Source organism: Tursiops truncatus, chromosome 12 (genome assembly GCF_011762595.2).
Source record: "Tursiops truncatus isolate mTurTru1 chromosome 12, mTurTru1.mat.Y, whole genome shotgun sequence".
Taxonomy (NCBI): domain Eukaryota; kingdom Metazoa; phylum Chordata; class Mammalia; order Artiodactyla; family Delphinidae; genus Tursiops; species Tursiops truncatus.
Window position 1 is genome coordinate 52789254 of NC_047045.1, and position 20390 is coordinate 52809643.

At 42.0% G+C, this 20390-nt stretch overlaps 1 protein-coding gene and 1 pseudogene across 1 annotated transcript; both read left to right on the forward strand.

The window, feature by feature from the left end:
* The first annotated feature begins 740 nt into the window (after positions 1 to 740).
* LOC101330708 (protein lin-28 homolog A-like) lies at positions 741 to 1342 on the forward strand (annotated as a pseudogene).
* Positions 1343 to 13022: 11680 nt separating this feature from the next.
* Positions 13023 to 14679, forward strand: LOC101334872 (inositol-3-phosphate synthase 1). The gene is given in 9 exon segments (XM_019951507.2): positions 13023 to 13056; positions 13059 to 13232; positions 13235 to 13324; positions 13327 to 13439; positions 13441 to 13560; positions 13562 to 13657; positions 13660 to 14388; positions 14391 to 14584; positions 14586 to 14679. Coding segments are annotated over 9 exon segments (1644 nt in total).
* Positions 14680 to 20390: the final 5711 nt, after the last annotated feature.

The window sequence follows — 20390 nt, forward strand, 5'->3', positions numbered from 1 at the left end:
AGACACACTTGAAAGGTGAGACTCTGAGAAGCTAAACTGTGTGTTCTTCTTCAGGTAATAAAAGCAGTAACTTCGGGGCTTCCCTGGTGGCGCAGTGGTTGAGAGTCCGCCTGCCGATGCAGGGGACACGGGTTCATGCCTCAGTCCGGGAAGATCCCACATGCCACGGGGCGGCTGGGCCCATGAGCCATGGCTGCTGAGCCTGCGCGTCCGCTCGCAACAGTGAGAGGCCCGCATACCGCAAAAAAAAAAAAAAAAAGCAGTAACTTCAATTTTGGTGCTACTGTGATTAGACCTGGGTGAGAACTACTGGATTTACAATTATGACTGGATCTTGAATAAAGTGCATTCTTCACAGTTAAGTGCAATTTTATTCTCAGTTCAATTATTTCAGACACATCACCTCTGACAGTTACTGAGATTCTTCCTAAGTACCTCAGGTCCAAGTCCACTCTCCCAGAGCCATCAGAGTCCAGATGCTAACTATCTGATGCTTATTTACCCAATCTCAAATCCCATTCCTCCGTACTCTCCTAACCTCCCCAGCGTGAGCTTTGGAAGCCGCAGGTCTATCGTAAGTAATCTCTCCTACATGCTTATACACTATTTAAACCTGCTCCTCACGCACTCTCTTGCTCTATCTAAATCACAATTCTCAAATGCTCGTGTCATAAGCATCACCTGGAGTACTACAGAAGCTGCAGCAGCCTCTTCTCCCACCACCTTTTGCCTCTGGATTTCTCAGGGGGCAGCAACCTCTTGATCAGGAGCTCAACCGACTACCATGGTCTCCACGTCAGGCCAGCAGTTCGCAGGTGGCAGCACCAAGGCACCAGAGGTGGCGTCAGAGGACATGGCCCAGATAGCAGAGCCGCAGCTGCAGCACCATGCCAGCACCTGTAAGTGGGTCCCAGCGGGAGCACAGGTCGTGCTTGCCGTTTGTGACTGCCAGCCCCAAGGTCGTGCTGCACTTTGTGCCCCAGAGTAAACTGCACACGGAGGGCTTCCGGAGCCTGAAGGATGGTGAGGCAATGGAGTTCACCTCTGAGAAGTCCTCTTAGGGACTGGAATCTCTGTGTCACCAGCCCTGGTGGGTGCTCGGTATTGGGAGTGTGAGGTGGCCAAAAGAGAAATACATGCAGAAGGAAGATGAAAGTGAGACAGATGAGACAACTGTGGAGGTCTAGACCATCAGGGCAAGGAATGCAAGGAGCCACCCCAGGCCCAGACATGCCACATCTGCCACGTGGCAGCCTCCGGTACACTGAAAGTCCCCAACTCACAAGGAAGGCCAGCATACTTTGGGGAGGAAGAGGAGATCCAGGGCCCTGCCCTGCTTTAGAGGCTAAGGACTGAGCCTCAGTGTGGGGGCCATCCTTTTGCCATCAGGAAGTTTCCAGGAGCAGGCATCAATCTGCAGAGTGGCAAAGTGGGGACAGGGTGGGTAGGGGCAGCTGGCACTACCATGTATCTCTGACTGGGTCCACACCATCGCCCCCTCTTCCCACTTGGGTCAGGGTAGTGGTGAGACAAAGGAACTCCAACCATACTCTGTTCAAATGCACAGGAGGGCTTTGGAGGAAATCCCTCTAGAGCCTGTATGCTTTATCCAAGTCTCCACCCCCCGAATTCCAGCTTTTGAAAGTGGCCTGAGTAGAGAAGTTGTTTTCCTTTTAAAGAAGGGTATGTAACAATAATATTTATCATGCCAGAGTGAAAAGATTAGGCGTGAGACCACCTCATGCCTAACCTTGATGGGTTCAACCCACAAGCCACTATATTCCATAGGAGGGGATCTCTCAGGGGTAAGGCTGGATTTTTCCACATCTTGTCTCCTCATAACCACTCTTGAGATAGGGTGCCAGGAACTGTCCCAAGAAATGGGTTGTGATGACAGGCAAAAGGGGTGCTTGGGGAGACAGCTGCAGACTTGCTGCTCAGCTGCCCACTCCCTCCCATATGGTATTCTAAGCCAAGACGCTTATGTTTATTTGCTCCCTTCAATAACTGCACCTTGGGTCCCGCTGTCTCAGGATGCCAACTGAACTAGTTGTGTGCAAATGGTATATCTTGAGTTAACTTTTTTCTTAATATAAATATTCTGGTTTTGTGTTTTCATCTAAGGCCCTTATTCCTGCACAGTGGTCTCAGGGTCTGCACAGCAGAGACACCTTTTGTTCTCTCACCTTTTGTTCTCTCACCACGGAGAATGACGATTTGGAGTGCACAACCTATTGAACTACCTCATTTTTGCCAATTAGAGCTGGCTTTTCTGCTATAGTATCCTCTGGCAACCGCTCTACCTTCAATGTTTCATGGGAGACTAGGTTTTAACTGGGTTGCCCCATGACTTGATCTCCTTCTCCTGGAAGACTGGAAATTGGTATGAACAGGAAAAGGCGAGGCAGAGCGGCTAGGAGAGGCTGAGCCAGGTTAGGTGGGCCAGGTGAAAGGCACCAAGCAAAAGCCAAGAATGGATGTGGGTCGCCTATGGGATAAAGGTCTCCCGTTCCAGAGCTCTAATCTCTGGACATGGCACTCACTCTGCATACCAGATCCATCCTTCACTGGATTGGGCCAGGCCTACTATGTACAACAGGGAGTGTGTGTGTGTGTGTGTGTGTGTGTGTGTGTCTGTGTGTGTGTGTGTGTGTGTGTCTGTGTGTCTGTGTGTGTGTCTGTGTGTGTGTGTTAATGTGAGCTGAGAAGGACAGGTTTTAAGAACGATACCTTTGTATACATCCTGTGCTGCCCAGGAATGGATACATGAAGCAAGGACTAAAATCCTTAATCTTTAAAAATTCTGAGCTTTTCCTCCTTGGCTTCCAGAAAGACCACAGCAATGACTTCTTCGTGGTGCAAGGAGCCCATGTCCTGCCGTGTTGCAGCAGTGATTAATAGTGTTGTGGAAGCTCGAGGAGAAAAGGGGATTTCCTCTACATGCTGTAAGATCACCACAGACGTACCTCACTGTGTTGAGATCAGCGAACGCAATGGAGAGCACTGGGTGCTGTGTGTCTGATCCTGGATTCTTGTCTCCCCCAAATGCACCCCTCCCCCACCAGTTACTGTATTTGTCTGGGCCTTGTAGGACTTTACAAGTTACTGATTTGGTGACTGCTAATTGGCCTACTCTGTGGAAATACAATGTGTTGGTCTTTCTCCATGTTCTTTTGGGGAATTTTGTTTACAAACTTCTATGGAGTAGCTCCTACTACCCAATGGGGTGTACGTGCTCCAAGAGAACACTAACCTCTCAAACACTCTGAAAAAGTGATAGCTCCAAAACTCAAATTTTAGTAGTTCTCTTATTCCCAAGTCATTTTTTAAAAGAAAAGATTTGCATTCTCCTATCCAGTCATCTGGCTACCTAACTACCAATAAGATATATATCAGAGGTCAGCACAACTTTCTTATTAAAGGACCAGGGGACTTTGAGCTTCAAGATGGCAGAGAAGTAAGATGTGGAGATCACCTTCCTCCCCACAAATACATCAAAAATACATCTACATGAGGAACAACTCCTACAGAACACCTACTGAATGCTGGCAGAAGACCTCAGACTTCCCAAAAGGCAAGAAACTCCCCACGTACCTGGCTAGGGCAAAAGAAAAAAGAAAAAACAGAGACAAAAGAATAGGGACAGTACCTACACCTCTGGGAGGGAGCTGTAAAGGAGGAAAGGTTTTCACACACTAGGAAGCACCTTCACGGGCAGACTGCGGGTGGCGGAGGGGGGGAGCTTCGGGGCCACAGAGGAGAGCGCAGCAACAGGGGTGCAGAGGGCAAAGCAGAGAGATTCCCGCATAGAGGATCGGTGCCGACCTGCACTCACCAGCCCGAGAGGCTTGTCTGCTCACCTGCTGGGGCGGGTGGGGGCTGGGAGCTGAGGCTCAGGCTTCAGAGGTCGGATCCCAGGGAGAGGACTGGTGTTGGCGGCGTGAACACAGCCTGAAGGGGGCTAGTGCACCACCCCTAGCCGGGAGAAAGTCCAGGAGAAAGTCTGGACCTGCCTAAGAGGCAAGAGACCATTGTTTCAGGGTGCACGAGGAGAGGGGATTCGGAGCACTGCGTAAACGAGCTCCAGAGATAGGCACGAGCTGCAGCTATCAGCACCAACACCAGAGACTGACATGAAATGCTAAGGCTGCTGCTGCAGCCACCAAGAAGCCTATGTGCGAGCACAGGTCACTATCCACCCTCCCGGGAGCCCATGCAGCCCTCCAATGCCAGAGTCCTGTGATCCAGGGACAACTTCCCCGGGAGAACGCATGGCGCGCCTCAGGCTGGTGCAACGTCACGCCGGCTTCTGCCGCCACAGGCTCACCCCGAATCCATACCCCTCCCTCCCCCCGGCCTGAGTGAGCCAGAGCCCCCGAATCAGCTGCTCCTTTAACCCCATCCTGTCTGAGTGAAGATCAGACGGCCTCAGGCGACCTACATGCAGAGGCGGGTCCAAATCCAAAGCTGAACCCCAGGAGCTGTGAGAACAAAGAAGAGAAAGGGAAATCTCTCCCAGCAGCCTCAGGAGCAGCAGATTAAATCTCTACAATCAAGTTGATGTACCCTGCAGCTGTGGCATACCTGAAGAGACACGAATCATCCCAAAATTGAGGCAGTGGACTTTGGGAGCAACTGTAGACTTGGGGTTTGCTTTCTGCATCTAATTTGCTTCTGGTTTTATCTTTATCTTAGCTTAGTATTTAGAGTTTATTATCATTGGTAGATTTGTTTATTGATTTGCTTGCTCTCTTCCTTTTTTTTATATATATATTCTTTTCTTTTTGTGAGTGTGTATATGTATACTTCTTTGTGTAATTTTGTCTGTACAGCTTTCCTTTTACCATTTGCCCTAGGTTCTGTCTGTCCGGTTTGTTTGGTTTTTTTACTATAGTTTTTAGCACTTGTTATCATTGGTGGATTTGTTTTCTGGTTTGGTTTCTCTTCTTCCTTTCTTTTTTTTATTACTTTTTAATTTTTTTATTTTTAATAATATATTTTTTATTTTAATAACTTTTATTTTATTTTGTTTTGTTTTATTTTATTTTTCTTTCCTTCTTTCTTTTTCTCCCTTTTCTTCTGAGCCGTGTGGCTGACAGGGTCTTGGTGCTCTGGCTGGGTGTCAGGCCTGAGCCTCTGAGGTGGGATACCTGAGTTCAGGACATTGGTCCACCAGAGACCTCCCAGCCCCATGTAATATCAAACATCAAAAGCTCTCTCAGAGATCTCCATCTCAACGCAAAGACCCAGCTCCACTCAATGAACAGCAAGCTCCAGTGCTGGACACCCCATGCCAAACAACTAGCAAGACAGGAACACAACCCCACCCATCAGCAGAGAGGCTGCCTAAAATAATGCGTTTACAGACACCCCAAAATACACCACCAGACGTGGCCCTGCCCACCAGAAACATAACATCCAGCCTCATCCACCAGAACACAGGCACCAGTCCCCTCCACCAGAAAGCCTACACAACCCACTGAACCAACCACTGGGGGCAGACACCAAAAACAAAGGGAACTACGAACCTGCAGCCTGCGAAAAGGAGACCCCAAACACAGTAAGTTAAGCAAAATGAGAGACAGAGAAATACACAGATGAAGGAAGCAAGGTAAAAACCCACCAGAAGAAGCAAATGAATAGGAAATAGGCAGTCTACCTGAAAAAGAATTCAGAGTAATTATAGTAAAGATTATCTAAAATCTTGGAAATAGAATGGAGAAAATACAATAAACATTTAACAAGGACCTAGAAGAACTAAAGAGCAAACAAACAATGATGAACAACACAATAAATGAAATTTAAAATTCTCTAGAAGGAATCAATAGCAGAAAAACTGAGGCAGAAAAACGGATGAGTGACCTGGAAGATAAAATAGTGGAAATAACCACCACAGAGCAGAATAAAGAAAAAAGAATGAAAAGAATTGAGGACAGTCTCAGAAACCTCTGGGACAACATTAAATGCATCAACATTCAAATTATAGAAGAAGAAGAAGAAAAAATGAAAGGGACTGAGAAAATATTTGAAGAGATTATAGTTGAAAACTTCCTAACATGGGAAAGGAAATAGTCAAGTTCAGGAAGCACAGAGAGTCCCATACAGGTTAAATCCAAGGAGAAACATGTCAAGACACATATTAATCAAATGATCAAAAATTAAATATAAAGAAAAAATATTAAAAGCAGCAAGGGAAAAGCAACAAATAACATACAAGGGAATCCCCATAAGATTAACAGATGATCTATCAGCAGAAACTCTGCAAACCAGAAGGGAGTGGCAGGACATATTTAAAGTGATGAAAGAGAAAAACCTACAACGAAGATTACTCTACCCAGCAAGGATCTCATTCAGATTCGACGGAGAAATTAAAACCTTTAATGAGAAGCAAAAGCCAAGAGAATTCAGCATCACCAAACCAGCTTTACAACAAATGCTAAAGGAACTTCTCTAGGCAGGAAACAAAGGGAAGGAAAACACCTGAAATAACAAACCTGAAACAATTAAGAAAATGATAATAGGAACACACATATCAATAACTACCTTAAATGTAAATGGATTAAATGTTCCAACTAAAAGACACAGACTGGCTAAATGGATACAAAAAAAAGACCCATATATATACTGTCTACAAGAGACCTACTTCAGACCTAGGGACACATACAGACTGAAAGTGAGGGGATGGAAAAAGATATTCCATGCAAATGGAAATCAAAAGAAAGCTGCAGTAGCATGTCTCATATCTCACAAAACAGACTTTAAAATAAAGACTATTACAAGAGACAAAGAAGGACACTACATAATGATCAAGGGACCGACCCAAGAAGAAGATATAACAATATATAACAAGATATAACAATATTTATGTACCCAACACAGCAGCACCTCAATACATAAGGTAAATGCTAACAGCCATAAAGGGGAAATCGACAGTAACACAATCTTAGTAGGGGACTTTAACACCCCACTTTCAACAATGGACAGATCATCCAAAATATAAATGAATAAGGAAACACAAGCTTTAAATTATACATTAAACAAGATGGACTTAGTTGATATTTATAGGACATTCCATCCAAACACAACAGAATACACTTTCTTCTCAAGTGCTCATGGAACATTCTCCAGGATAGATCATATCTTGGGTCACAAATCAAGCCTTGGTAAATTTAAGAAAATTGAAATCATACCAAGTATCTTTTCTGACCACAACGCTCTAAGACTAGATATCAATTACAGGAAAAAAAAAATCTGTGAAAAATACAAACATATGGAGGCTAAACAATACACTACTAAATAACCAAAAGATCACTGAAGAAATCAAAGAAGAAATCAAAAACTACCTAGAAACAAATGACAATGAAAACACGATGATCTAAAACCTATGGGATGCGGCAAAAGCAGTTCTAAGAGGGAAGTTTATAGCAATACAATCCTACCACAAGAAACAAGAAACATCTAAAATAAACAACCTAACTTTACATCTAAAGCAGTTAGAGAAAGAAAAACAAAAAACCCCCAAAGTTAGCAGAAGGAAAGAAATCATAAAGATCAGATCAGAAATAAATGAAATACAGATGAAGAAAACAATAGCAAAGATGAATAAAACTAAAAGTTGGTTCTTTGAGAAGATAAAGAAAATTGATAAACCTGTAGCCAGACTCATCAAGAAAAAAAGGGAGAAGACTCAAATCAATAGAATTAGAAATGAAAAAGAAGTAACAACTGAGACTGCAGAAATACAAAGGATCATGAGAGATCACTACAAGCAACTATATGCCAATAAAATGGACAACCTGGAAGAAATGGACAAATTCTTAGAAAAGCACAACCTCCCGAAACTGAACCAGGAAGAAACAGAAAATATAAACAGACAAATCACTAGCACTGAAATTGAAACTGTGATTAAAAATCTTCCAACAAACAAAATCCCAGGACCAGATGGATTCAGAGACAAATTCTATCAAACATTTAGAGAAGAGCTAACACCTATACTTCTCAAACTCTTTCAAAATATAGCAGAGGGAGGAACACTCCCAAATTCATTCTACAAGGCCACCATAACCCTGATACCAAAATCAGACAAAGATGTCACAAAAAAGAAAACTACAGGCCAATATCACTGATGAACATAGATGCAAAAATCCTCAACTAAAGACTAGCAAACAGAATCCAACAGCACATTAAAAGGATCATATACCATGATCAAGTGGGGTTTATCCCAGGAATTCAAGGATTCTTCAATATATGCAAATCAATCAACGTGATAAACCATATTAACAAACTGAAGGAGAAAAAACATATGATCATCTCAGTAGATGCAGAAAAAGCTTTTGACAAAATTCAATACCAATTTTTGATAAAAACTCTCCAGAAAGTAGGCATAGAGGGAACTTACCTCAACATAATAAAGGCCATATATGACAAACCCACAGCCAACATTGTTCTCAATGGTGAAAAACTGAAACCATTTCCACTAAGATCAGGAACAAGACAAGGTTGCCCACACTCACCACATATTATTCAACATAGTTTTGGAAGTTTTAGTCACAGCCATCAGAGAAAAAAAAGAAATAAAAGGAATCCAAATCAGAAAAGAAGAAGTAAAACTGTCACTGTTTGCAGATGACATGATAGAGAACCCCAAAGATGCTACCAGAAAACTACTAGAGCTAAGCAATGAATTTGCTAAAGCAGCAGGATATAAAATTAATGCACAGAAATCTCTTGCAGTCCTACACACTAATGATGAAAAATCTGAAAGAGAAATTAAGGAAACACTCCCATTTACCACTGCAACAAAAAGAATAAAATACCTAGGAATAAACCTACCTAAGGAGACAAAAGACCTGTGTGCAGAAAACTGTAAGACACTGATGAAAGAAATTAAAGATGATACAAACAGATGGAGAGATATACCATGTTCTTGGATTGGAAGAATCAACATTGTGAAAATGAGTATAGTACCTAAAGCAATCTACAGATTCAATGCAATCCCTATCCAATTACCAATGGCACTTTTCATAGAACTAGAACAAAAAATTTCACAATCTGTATGGAAACACAAAACACCCCGAATAGCCAAAGCAATCTTGAGAAAGAAAAACGGAGCTGGAGGAATCAGGCTCCCAGACTTCGGACTATGCTACAAAGCTACAGTAATCAAGACAGTATGGTACTGGCACAAAAACAGAAATATAGATCAATGGAACAGGATAGAAAGCCCAGAAATAAACCCACACACATATGGTCACCTTATCTTTGATAAGGGGGGCAAGAATACACAATGGAGAAAAGACAGCCTCTTCAAGAAGTGGTGCTGAGAAAACTGGACAACTACATGTGAAAGAATGAAATTAGAACACTCCCTAACACCCTACACAAAAATGAACTCAAAATGGATTAAAGACCCAAATGTAAGGCCAGGCACTATAAAATTCTTAGAGGAAAACTTAGGCAGAACACTCTATGACATATATCATGGCAAGATCCGTTTTGACCCACCTCCTAGAGAAATGGAAATAAAACCAAAAATAAACAAATAGGAACTAATGAAACTTCAAAGCTTTTGCACAGCAAAGGAAACCATTAACAAGACCAAAAGACAACCCTCAGAATGGGGGAAAATATTTGCAAACGAATCAACCAACAAAGGATTAATCTCCAAAATATATAAACAGCTCATGCAGCTCAATATCAAAAAACAAACAACCCAATCCAAAAATGGATTTAGAAGACCTAAATAGACATTTCTCCAATGAAGATATACAGATTTCCAACAAACACATGAAAGGATGCTCAACATCACTGATCATTAGAGAAATGCCAATCAAAACTACAATGAGGTATCACCTCACACCAGTCAGAATGGCCATCATCAAAAAATCTACAAACAATAAATGCTGGAGAGGGTGTGGAGAAAAGGGAACCCTCTTGCACTGTTGGTGGGAATGTAAATTGATACAGCCACTACGGAGAACATTATGGAGGTTCCTTAAAAAACTAAAAATAGAACTACCATACAACCCAGCAATCCCACTACTGGGCATATACCCTGAGAAAACCATAATTCAAAAAGAGTCATGTACCACAATGTTCATTGCAGTTCTATTTACAATAGCCAGCACATGGAAGCAACCTAAGTGTCCATCAACAGATGAATGGATAAAGAAGATGTGGCACATATATACAAAGGAATATTACTCAGCCATAAAAAGAAACAAAATTGAGTTATTTGTAGTGAGGTGGATGGACTCAGAGTCTTCATACAGAGTGAAGTAAGTCAGAAGTAGGAAAACAAATACCATATGCTAACATATATATACGGAATGTAAAAAAAAAAAAAAAAGAAAAATGGTTCTGAAGAACCTAGGGGCAGGACAAGAATAAAAACGTAGCCATAGAGAATGGAACTGAGGACAAGGGGAAGAGGAAGGCTAAGCTGGGTCAAAGTGATAGAGTGGCATGGACATATATACACTGCCAAATGTAAAACAGATAGCTAGTGGGAAGCAGCCACATAGCACAGGGGAGATCAGCTCGGTGCTTTGTGTCCACCTAGAAGAGTGGGATAGGGAGGGTGGGAGGGAGATGCAAGAGGGAGGAAATATGGGGATATATGTTTATGTATAGCTGATTCACTTTGTTATACAGCAGAAACTAACATACCATTGTAAAGCAACTATAACTCCAATAAAGATGTTAAAAATAAATAAAGCACCAGACGGTAAAGATTTTAGGCTTTGCTCACTATAACAGTCTCTGTCGAAACTACTCAACTTTGCTTTTGTGGCTTGAAAACAACCACAGACATGATAAAAATGAATAAGCTGTGTTTCAATAAAACTTTACTTACAAAAACAGGCAGCTGGCTGGATTTAGCCAATGGCTATAGTTTGATGCCTTCTGATGTAGACTAAATATATGCTGGAAGAGGAATCTATGGTATTGTAATGTTGCCTATATCGAGATAGGACCACGATTTCTTGTAAATGTAGAATACACTCCTTTATTTTCTCCAAGAGTCTGGTTGGTGCATATTGTATTTTAAATATAAGCATATACCTAAGACCAAAATATTCAGAGTTCAAATAAACAGGCAGAGAAGAACATATGCTGTGACCCTCAGATCAAACAATTTTCATGCCCTCATTAATTTATTTTACACATATTTGTGGGTTGCCTATAATATATAAATTACTGTGCTAGGTACTACATGGGATGCAAATATGGGTAAGATTGAGACTCTTTCATCAGGAAGTTAAGACCCCAATAGGGGAAAATAACACATTCATAAATATATATAATACAAGATATACAAAGAAATGGGTCACAAAAGAAATAAAAATACATTTTTCTAGATGAGGGAGAAATTACTCTTGACTGACTTGAAGTGCAGAGTTTTGGGAAAGAGATCAGAGCCCTTTTCATAAAGGAAATATGATATATGTACCAGGTCTTGTAGACCTAGGCAGGTAGAAATTAGAAAGGCAATACTGAGAGAAAGGGCATAAAAAAACAAAGAAAACAACATAAACAAAAGTCCAATAGTGAAAAAAAAAGCATAGACTGTATGGAATAAAAATGAATAATTTGTGCAATTTGAAGCTTATACAGTTTTTTGAGCCCAATTTAAGAAAAAGAATACAAAATTACATACAAAAATGAATATGTATTTGTAATGAGAAAAGAAGTCACAACAAATGAGAAACTTTTAAAAGCAGCAAATACCACAAATATCACAAGATCCAGACACTATGGAACACTTGAATTATGTTACTATCTAACACACCTCTCTCCAGGGACTGGCTATACTCTTCTATCCTGTCTCCTTAGGACAAGGAAGATAACTCAGGCTTTCCTCTAGCACAGCTGATCATAATGTGTTTACTAGCAATAGTATATAAAAGTTTCTTTCAACTTCACAAAATATCTATTAATAATGGGTAAAATTTTAGGACTACTGTCAATTGAGGAAACCCTTTAAATTGTGTGACATTGCGGGTGATTTCAAAGCATTCTGTGCACTAATTGTAAATATTCCTTGAAATAACGACAAATCAATCCTGAATCACTGATGTCCTCATGTAGTGGCGTATCATTAGTTTTATGTTATCTTTGTTGGAGGAAGTATCACGGGTCAAGAATTTAAATCTTTTATCAATGTGTTCATACGTCACACCTCATCATTAATCAGATTATCAAACAGTTCATGAACCTATTCATTATGTCCATTTGCAAAGTATTTCTTCCTCTTAGTGAATTTAGAGGAGAGGAACCTTATATGATGAGAAAGCCTGCATAAGGCAATATCTGTGAGCCACCAAAATAACACTTTGAATAATTTTAATTACAAATTCTGTATTTCTACAGTTTGGTGATTTTATTACCTATTTCAATAATCAATTACACTAGCAGCACTTAAGGTGTTTTAAATGTTTAAAAAATATAAACAAAGAATGCACCAACTAACGAGGTCATAAAATTAATATAACCTCTTGATGAATAACAAAATTTATCATGATATATTTTTAGCGCCATCTAGTGTTTAAAAGACTTCATAGAGTAAATAAATATGCAAACAATTTAGTTTTAAAATTTTTTTCAACATATATTCTTTGATTCTACATCCCAGTCATACCATCTAAGGTTTTCCATTAAATACTGACAATAAAATAATTGATTGTAAGGTTATGTGGGCTTCTAGAAATTAAATTATTATGAAATAAAAGGAATTAAGTCATCCCTTCACTATTTTACAGGAGATGTCAGTCAGGACCTCAGCTACCATAAGACAAAGGGACTAGTTCTCATTGAAATGCCCAATCAGATAAATATTTTCATAGAGTCTTCGGTCTATGAGGATATGTTTGATTCAAACCAAGCTGAATTTAAACTGTTATGTGATATCTTTTTATATAAAAATTTATTTTATGACTCACTTTATAGCTCTATTAAAAGCTTTCTAAAGTTTTACTTAGCTGTCCGCCGCTGTCCCAGCTGACTCCGTGCCGCTCGTCGCGATGGAGGTCGCCACCGAGTTTGTGGTCCAGAGTCCAACATGGTCTACAGTCCAAGGCCAGCGAGGTGCAGTAAGTACCGGATGACGTGCATCAGCTGCGAAGCCGCCATCCTCAAGATGCACCCCAGGTCCACGGGCTTCACCTTCCGGACCGCCCGGCAGGTGCCCGGGCTCGCGGTCGTGCTTGTGGGCTGGGGCGCGAACAAAGGCTCCAGACTGCTGCAGTGCGGGCCCACCGACTGCGCCTGTCCTGGCCCACGCGCACCTGCCAGAAGGAGGCCAACTACAGAGTCTCGCTGATGCAGGCGGCCCCGTTAACCTGGGCCTGGTCAAAGAAAGCCAGGAGGTATTCGTGCCCTTCAGCTCGCTGCTGCCCATGGTGGCGCCCGACGACCTCACATTCGACGTCTGGGCCATAATCGTCTCTGAACCTGGCGGAAGCGATGCAGTGCACACAGGAGCCACAGGAAAAACCGTGGCCGCACCTGGAGGCTCTGCTTCTGCGGCCCTCCGTCTACCTCCCAGAGTTCCTCGCGGCTAAATAACCAGAGCGCGCGGGCCGACTACGTCATCCTGGGCACGCGCGCCCAGCAGCTGGAGCTGATCTGTACCGATTTCTGCAGCTTCCAGTCCGGCGCGCCGGGCTGGCTGAAGTCATCGTGCGGAAGACAGCGAATACGGAGCACTTTTCCGAAGTGATCCCGGGCCTCAATGACACCGCTGAAAACCTGCTGAGCACCATCCAGCTGGGCCTGGAAGTGTCGCCCTCCATGCTGTTTGTGGTGGCCAGCATCTTGGAGGGCTGCTCCTTACTTGGTGGGTCCCTACTGACCATGCTGGTGCCTGGTGCCCTCGAGTTCAAGTGGCAGTGCAGCCTCTTTGTGGGTGGAGACGACTTAAGGTCGGGCCGGACCAAGGTCAAGTCCGTGCTCGTGGGTTTGCTTATCTGCTCTGGCCACGAGACCACGTCCATCGTGAGGTACAACCACTTGGGCAACAATGACCGGCAGAACCTGTCGACGCCGCCACAGTTCTGCTCCAAGGAGGTGTCCAAGAGCAGCGTGGTGGACGACACAGTGCACAGCAACCCAGCGCTCTACTAGCCGGTTGTGGAGCCCGGTCACTGTGTCATCATCAAGTATGTGCCATACGTGGGCGACAGCAAGCGTGCCCTGGATGAGCAATCAGAGCTGATGCTGGGCGGTACCAACACGCTGGTGCTGCTCAACACGTGCGAGGACTCGCTCCTGGCTGGGCCCATCATGCTGGACCTGGCGCTGCTGACAGAACTGTGCCAGCGTGTGAGCTTCTGCACCGACGTCGACCCACAGCCGCAGAGCTTCCACCCCGTGCTGTCGCTGCTCAACTTGGCATCCTCTTCCAGGTGCCGCTTGCGCTGCCAGGCAGCCAGGTGGTCAACGTGTCTTTCTGCCCCCGCAGCTTCACGGAGAATATCCTCACGGCCTGCGTGGGACTCTGGCCGCAGAACCACCAGCTTCTGGAGCGCAAGATGGAGTGCCCTGGTCTCAAGGGAGTTGGGCTTGTGGCTGCCACCTGTGCCTTGCAAGAAAGGACCAGTGCCCACCGCCCCCAGTGGCTATACTGGTGACGCCAATGGGCACTTGTAGGCCGAGTCACCCCAGATGCCCACCACCTAAAGGCCATGGCCATACAGCTCCACCATAACTCCTGTCCCCATTGCTCCTCAGAACCCAACCTTTCCAGGCCCCCAAAGATAATAAAGCTAGTGCCACTATCAAAAAAAAAAAGTTTTATACAGCAAATCAGTAGATTTACAATCACCATCACCAAAACCAAGCTAAGTTCTTTAATCAAAACAACACAGCTTTCTTGGTTTTACTATTTTTATCCTATAACAAACAATACTGGGTTAACAAAACAGAAGTTTATTTAAACTATGTTATTGTTATGTGTGAAACATAAAACTAAAAAAAACAAAATTTTGCGGTCACCATGAGAAACAAGGGATAGGCAACAGATTCGTTCTTTCTCCTCTTTTACTATTAATTCACTGACCATCTAAAACAGCTGAATTTACATGCTATTAAATTCATATTGCTCTTAGAACCAAAGGATTAGACTGAGAAAGTCAAAACAAGTTACAAATTATTAAAAGTGATACATACTACAAATGCCACACGATCCAGAAAATATCATCATAATTTTACCCTAGGCTAATTTTTTTAAAAATTCAGAGTAGCAAGCTGCACTCCCTTAGGCTCATAAAGGCATTTGTAAGGAGGCAGCAATGCCACCCAGCGACAACTCACTGGACAGCAGTTGGTGCTTTTTAGCGGAAGTGAATACTTCCTCTTTAGTCATAGGAGACTCAGACACAGAGTCACCCACGTCTCGGTTTGCCTGTGTCTGCAGAGGCAGCCACCCCCAGAATGCACAGTCTAGTCCAAGCCTGCACAGGCCAGGAACCACTATACCAGGTATTATAGGACTAAATCTTTACGGTCCCCCAGGAAGTTATGGAAATAGAAGTTATTTCAAGAAGTTATCAATCAACAGTGTGACATACTGAAGACCAGTCAATCAGAAGGGAGGAGAGAGAACAGGAGGTGAAAGGCAAGTGAGTAGTGCCTGGCTGGAAATTCCCTTGGTTAAAGTTGAATTTCGGAGAGCAGCAGTAGCAGTAGTTGCATATGGGTGTATGTGAGAATCTGTGTGTATTAAGTGACAAGCAACACAGATAAGCCTCTTTGGCTAGTAGCCCAATAGAGTACATTTTGCTGTGAATTCATCTCTGATCCAAAAGCATATATCTTTTGTCTCATGTGGGAGGCTCTCAACTAACTTGCTATACCTTCTGTGTACTCAAAAGATATAATCTGAATGATTTCTCCCTTTAAAAATTCCTAGTGCAAATGAGAACATTTTTTTGTAGGTATAGAGGAAGAAATTTTTACCTCACTAGTTTCTGCCTAATCCAGGTGCTATTAAATTCCATCTGCTGATTAGAGTTGCAATGTGAAAAGAGCTCCACCAAAATATTTCTTGAATTATTCATCCTTAACCCTAATATGTATTCTGCTTTAAGTGAATGGTTGAATCTGGTCTGGCACTTCTAACAATCAATTAGAGCACTAGTCGTCAAACTGACTGTAGAGACAAAAACAAGAAAAAGAGATCATAAATTTGACTTGCTGTTGTGTTTTGCCCATAATTTATCATTTTTTTCCTTTAAATATCCCATTTAAAATTGCTTCAAATGAGATGCAATGCATTATATAACCAAAAATTTTATCGTTAAAACATTTTAAAACTACACGTTATTTTTAAAATTTTTTCCAAAAATAAATTTATTGGAAAGTCACATATTAAGTGTATATTTTATAAAAATTATTTTTATTTAACTCATCTATTCTATCTTCTTTTCCACGTAGAATTGCAAGTAGTCTCACGCAGAAGAAAACAAGTTATTTTAAAGAATCATCTAAGAAGTCCCAGCCACAACTACCTTCATTAATTCTTCCCAATATTTCACAATTGTCTTTGTACAGAAATTCTTCCTAATAAGTACATATTCTATTCTTGGATATATATGATATATACTCAAGGTCATACAGGTGCTAATTATCACTACCATGGCAATCACATTATAATATTTAAATGTGTCAAATTAACATGTTATACGCTTTAAATTTACACAGTGTTATATGTCAAATATATTTCAGTTTGAAAAAAATACCCAAGATCATTTTCTGAGGTCCTATATTTAAAGAAATTCAATATTTGTTCATCATTCCCTTTCATACACATGAAAATAAGCTTTAAGATGCCTCATGAAGCTTTCCTCTGTAAGGTAAATAATTGTTTCTTTTTTCTAGGTCTTCATTTTAAGCTGAGACAAAGTATTTTATTTACTTAAATATTCATTCATTTATTCATTTAATATTGGAATCCTTTCTTGATTCCAAAAAAGCTTGAGGCATTTTACAGATTTAAAAGACAATTTTCAGGATAAAGAACAAAGGAAGGCAAAGGCAAGTAAATATTTAAGTATTAAATAAATGAGTGTCATTATAAAAGGAAGAACAAATGCCTTCGGATATAAGACAGTGAATCTTATTGTACAATTCACCATAAGCTGGTTTCATTTTTTAAAGTTCTAACATTCCTACAATGGTGAAAATCATTAACTGATGTACCAGAGCTTAAAGATAACCGTACCACACAGATTCTCAATGTTCTGTTGCCCACACTACCTCAGGGACTCTTGGGGAATGGGCTGTCATTGGGTAGTGCCTCAACACAACATATCCAGTACTGCCTGGATAGCAGAGGGATGGGGTCAACAGCGTCCTTTTGCTTAAGAGATCAAGAAGCATCATGGGGGAAAAAAAAATCACTTGAGAAACAGAGAGACAAGGCACACATGCTGGGACCAAGCACAGTGAGTCACGTCAGAGAGGCAGGAAGCATGTTCTCTCCCCTTTGGTGAGGCAACACATGATATGATAGGAGAGGGCATTTTATGGACCAGGTGAGCTATAGGAGCACAGTAGCCTGGGAAGTGAATCAAACCAGCTCATTCCAGGTGGTGAATGTGGCAGGGTGGATGGAAACCGCAATGCTATAAGATGACCTGGAAGAGAAGAGGTTTCTTGTAGGCTTCACCTTCAATCTCTATCCCAAATCTGTTTGTTCTCAGTATCTCTGCCTCCATCAGCCTGACCTAAGCACTGTTTTCTTTTTCTGGATCTCTGCAATAACCTCCTTCCTAGCTTCCTTGCTCCCACTCTTAACCCCTCCTGCTTGTTTTCACACAGCAGCCTTCCTTACCATGTCAACCTTCCTTACCATGACTAAGTGGCCCTCCATGAGCTGCTCCCTGGATACATCAGCAACCTCATCTACCACTTTCTCTCCAGTCAAACTGGCTACCTTGCTCTTTCTCAGATGTATCAGGAGCACACCTAACTTGGGCTTTTACAACTGCCTCTCCCTTTGCTTCAAACATTCTTCCCACTGGTACTTGCATGCTGGCACTCCATTTCAATCAAGTCATCAGACATTTGGAGTATGTGCTTGGCTGAGGAACCAATAGGATGAAGCTCTTGTCTACGGAGTCATGACTGAACACTTCCAAGTCAGAATCCTGCTCAGGTGGATCAATATAGCAGCTCAGTTGGTCAAAGATAGCCTTTCCCCCACCATCCCCACCAGCAGGCCGCTATTAAAGATCATTTTATTAAAGGTGTCTTCCCTTTAAAGTCTAAAATGACTGCCACCTGTCACTCTCTAGTACCATATATGCCTTGCCTTTTCTCCTCATAGCACTTACAGTTATTTATACAGCCAGCTTTCCTTATCTATAGGCTCTGCATCCAAGGATTCAACCAATGTGGATCAAAAATATTCCGAAAAGGGCTTCCCTGGAGGCGCAATCGTTGAGAGTCTGCCTGCCGATGCAGGGGACATGGGTTCGTGTCCCGGTCTGGGAAGATCCCATATGCCACGGAGCGGCTGGGCCCGTGAGCCATGGCCGCTGAGCCTGTGCGTCCGGAGCCTGTGCTCTGCAACGGGAGAAAAAAAAAATATTCTGAAAAGATTATAGAACATTCCAAAAAGCAAAACTTGAATTTGTAGCATGGTGACAACTGTTTACATAGCATTTACATTGTATTGGGTATTATAAATAATCTAGAGATGATTTAAAGTATATGGAAGGATGTGCATAAGTTATATACAAATACTATACCATCTTATGTAAGGGATGAGCACCTGAGGATATTAGTATCTCAGGGGGGTCCTGGAACAAATTCCCTGCAGATACCAAGCGATGACTATAGTTATCTCTCTGTGAGTTGACTGCCTATGGGCTGAACTTATTTCACTGGAATATAAATTCCATGTGGACAGGAACTCTGATTTCTTCCCAACAGTATCACTTGTACTTCAAACAGTAATTGGTACTTATGGTGCTCAATATTTACTTATTGGTTAAAGGAAGGACTAAATGAGAAACTTTTGATATGCCAGAGTAATTTAAGGAAGGTTGGAGTTTTCAGCTTATAAGTGGAGACTGAACCATGGGAAAATCTATTTGATATAGTCTGATGAAATACTTTGAGTTCCTAGCCCTGCAAACTGACATTTGAATTTGAGTGTTTAAAATCATCTCAAAGCAAAACTCTACACTTGATCTTCCATCAGAACTGGTGTTTCCTGTCTCATTAAATAGTACCACTCCTCTCTCCAGCTGTGCAAGTCCTCTGTGGTCCTCTTTCCTTCTGTTAGAACGCTCTTCCTCTTCGTCCTATCTCACACCCACTCCTTAGCTCAGTTAATTTCTACTCATTCTTCAGATCTGTGATACGTTAGCCTTCACCAAAAATGGTCTTAACAATACTTCCTGTCCCCTATGAGCTTTTCCAGAATCTTGCCTTTCTCCATAAAGAGGAAGAGTCTATTTCCCCTTCCCTTGAACCTGGGCTGGCTTTTGTGGCTGCCTTGAGAACAGAATGTAGTAGAAGCAACACCATCATATAACTTCTGTCTAGCTCTCTCTTTCTCAGCAAGCTTGGAACTAGAACCCGCCATTATGTGTGGGGAAGTCCAGACTTTATGGAGAGGCCACGTGTGGGTGCTCTGGTCAAAAGTCCCAAAAGAAGTCCCAAGCTACAGCCAGCTGGGTGACTAAGCACTTAGAAGGCTCTGATTCCCAGCCTTAGAATCCACCTCCCACCCTCCCCCACCCCCGACCCCCCCACCAACACACACACTGGGCCTTTGGATCTTCCATTTAAGCTGCCAGACACCATGGAGCAGAAACAAAAAAATATATCTGCTATGTCCTGACCAAATTCATCATCCCCAGAACTTATGAGCAAGATAAATGGTTGTTTCATGCCACCAAATTGGGCCAATTTTTTACCTAACAGTGGATAACTGAAAGAGATCTCACTCAAAGTTCCTTTGAGCTACCTCAAAGGAAGCCTCCTCTAGCTGGGGCAGAACCTTCTTGTGAACTCTATATACCTCTCTCTCAAAGGAAAATTTTATGTTTATTTTTGTGATTATTTAAGATTCTTAAGTATGGTGAGTCTATCTTTTGCCCACTAGTTTCCATCTTTTGATTTGATTCCTTAAATCAAATATAATCACAAAGCAAGATGTTGAGTTTTTTTATTATTTAAATGTGAGTGACAATCCCAGGTGACCTATTGCCCAAGATCTATGACTTTCTTTGGGTGAAAGTCTACCAAACATTTACCATTTCTCTATCTTAGTTATCATATTTGCAATATACTTTTATCTCACTGAGTGACTCTATGTAAAATTTTAATGCTACTAAACATATTAGTATACAGTTTTATTAGCTAATATCTGGTTATTA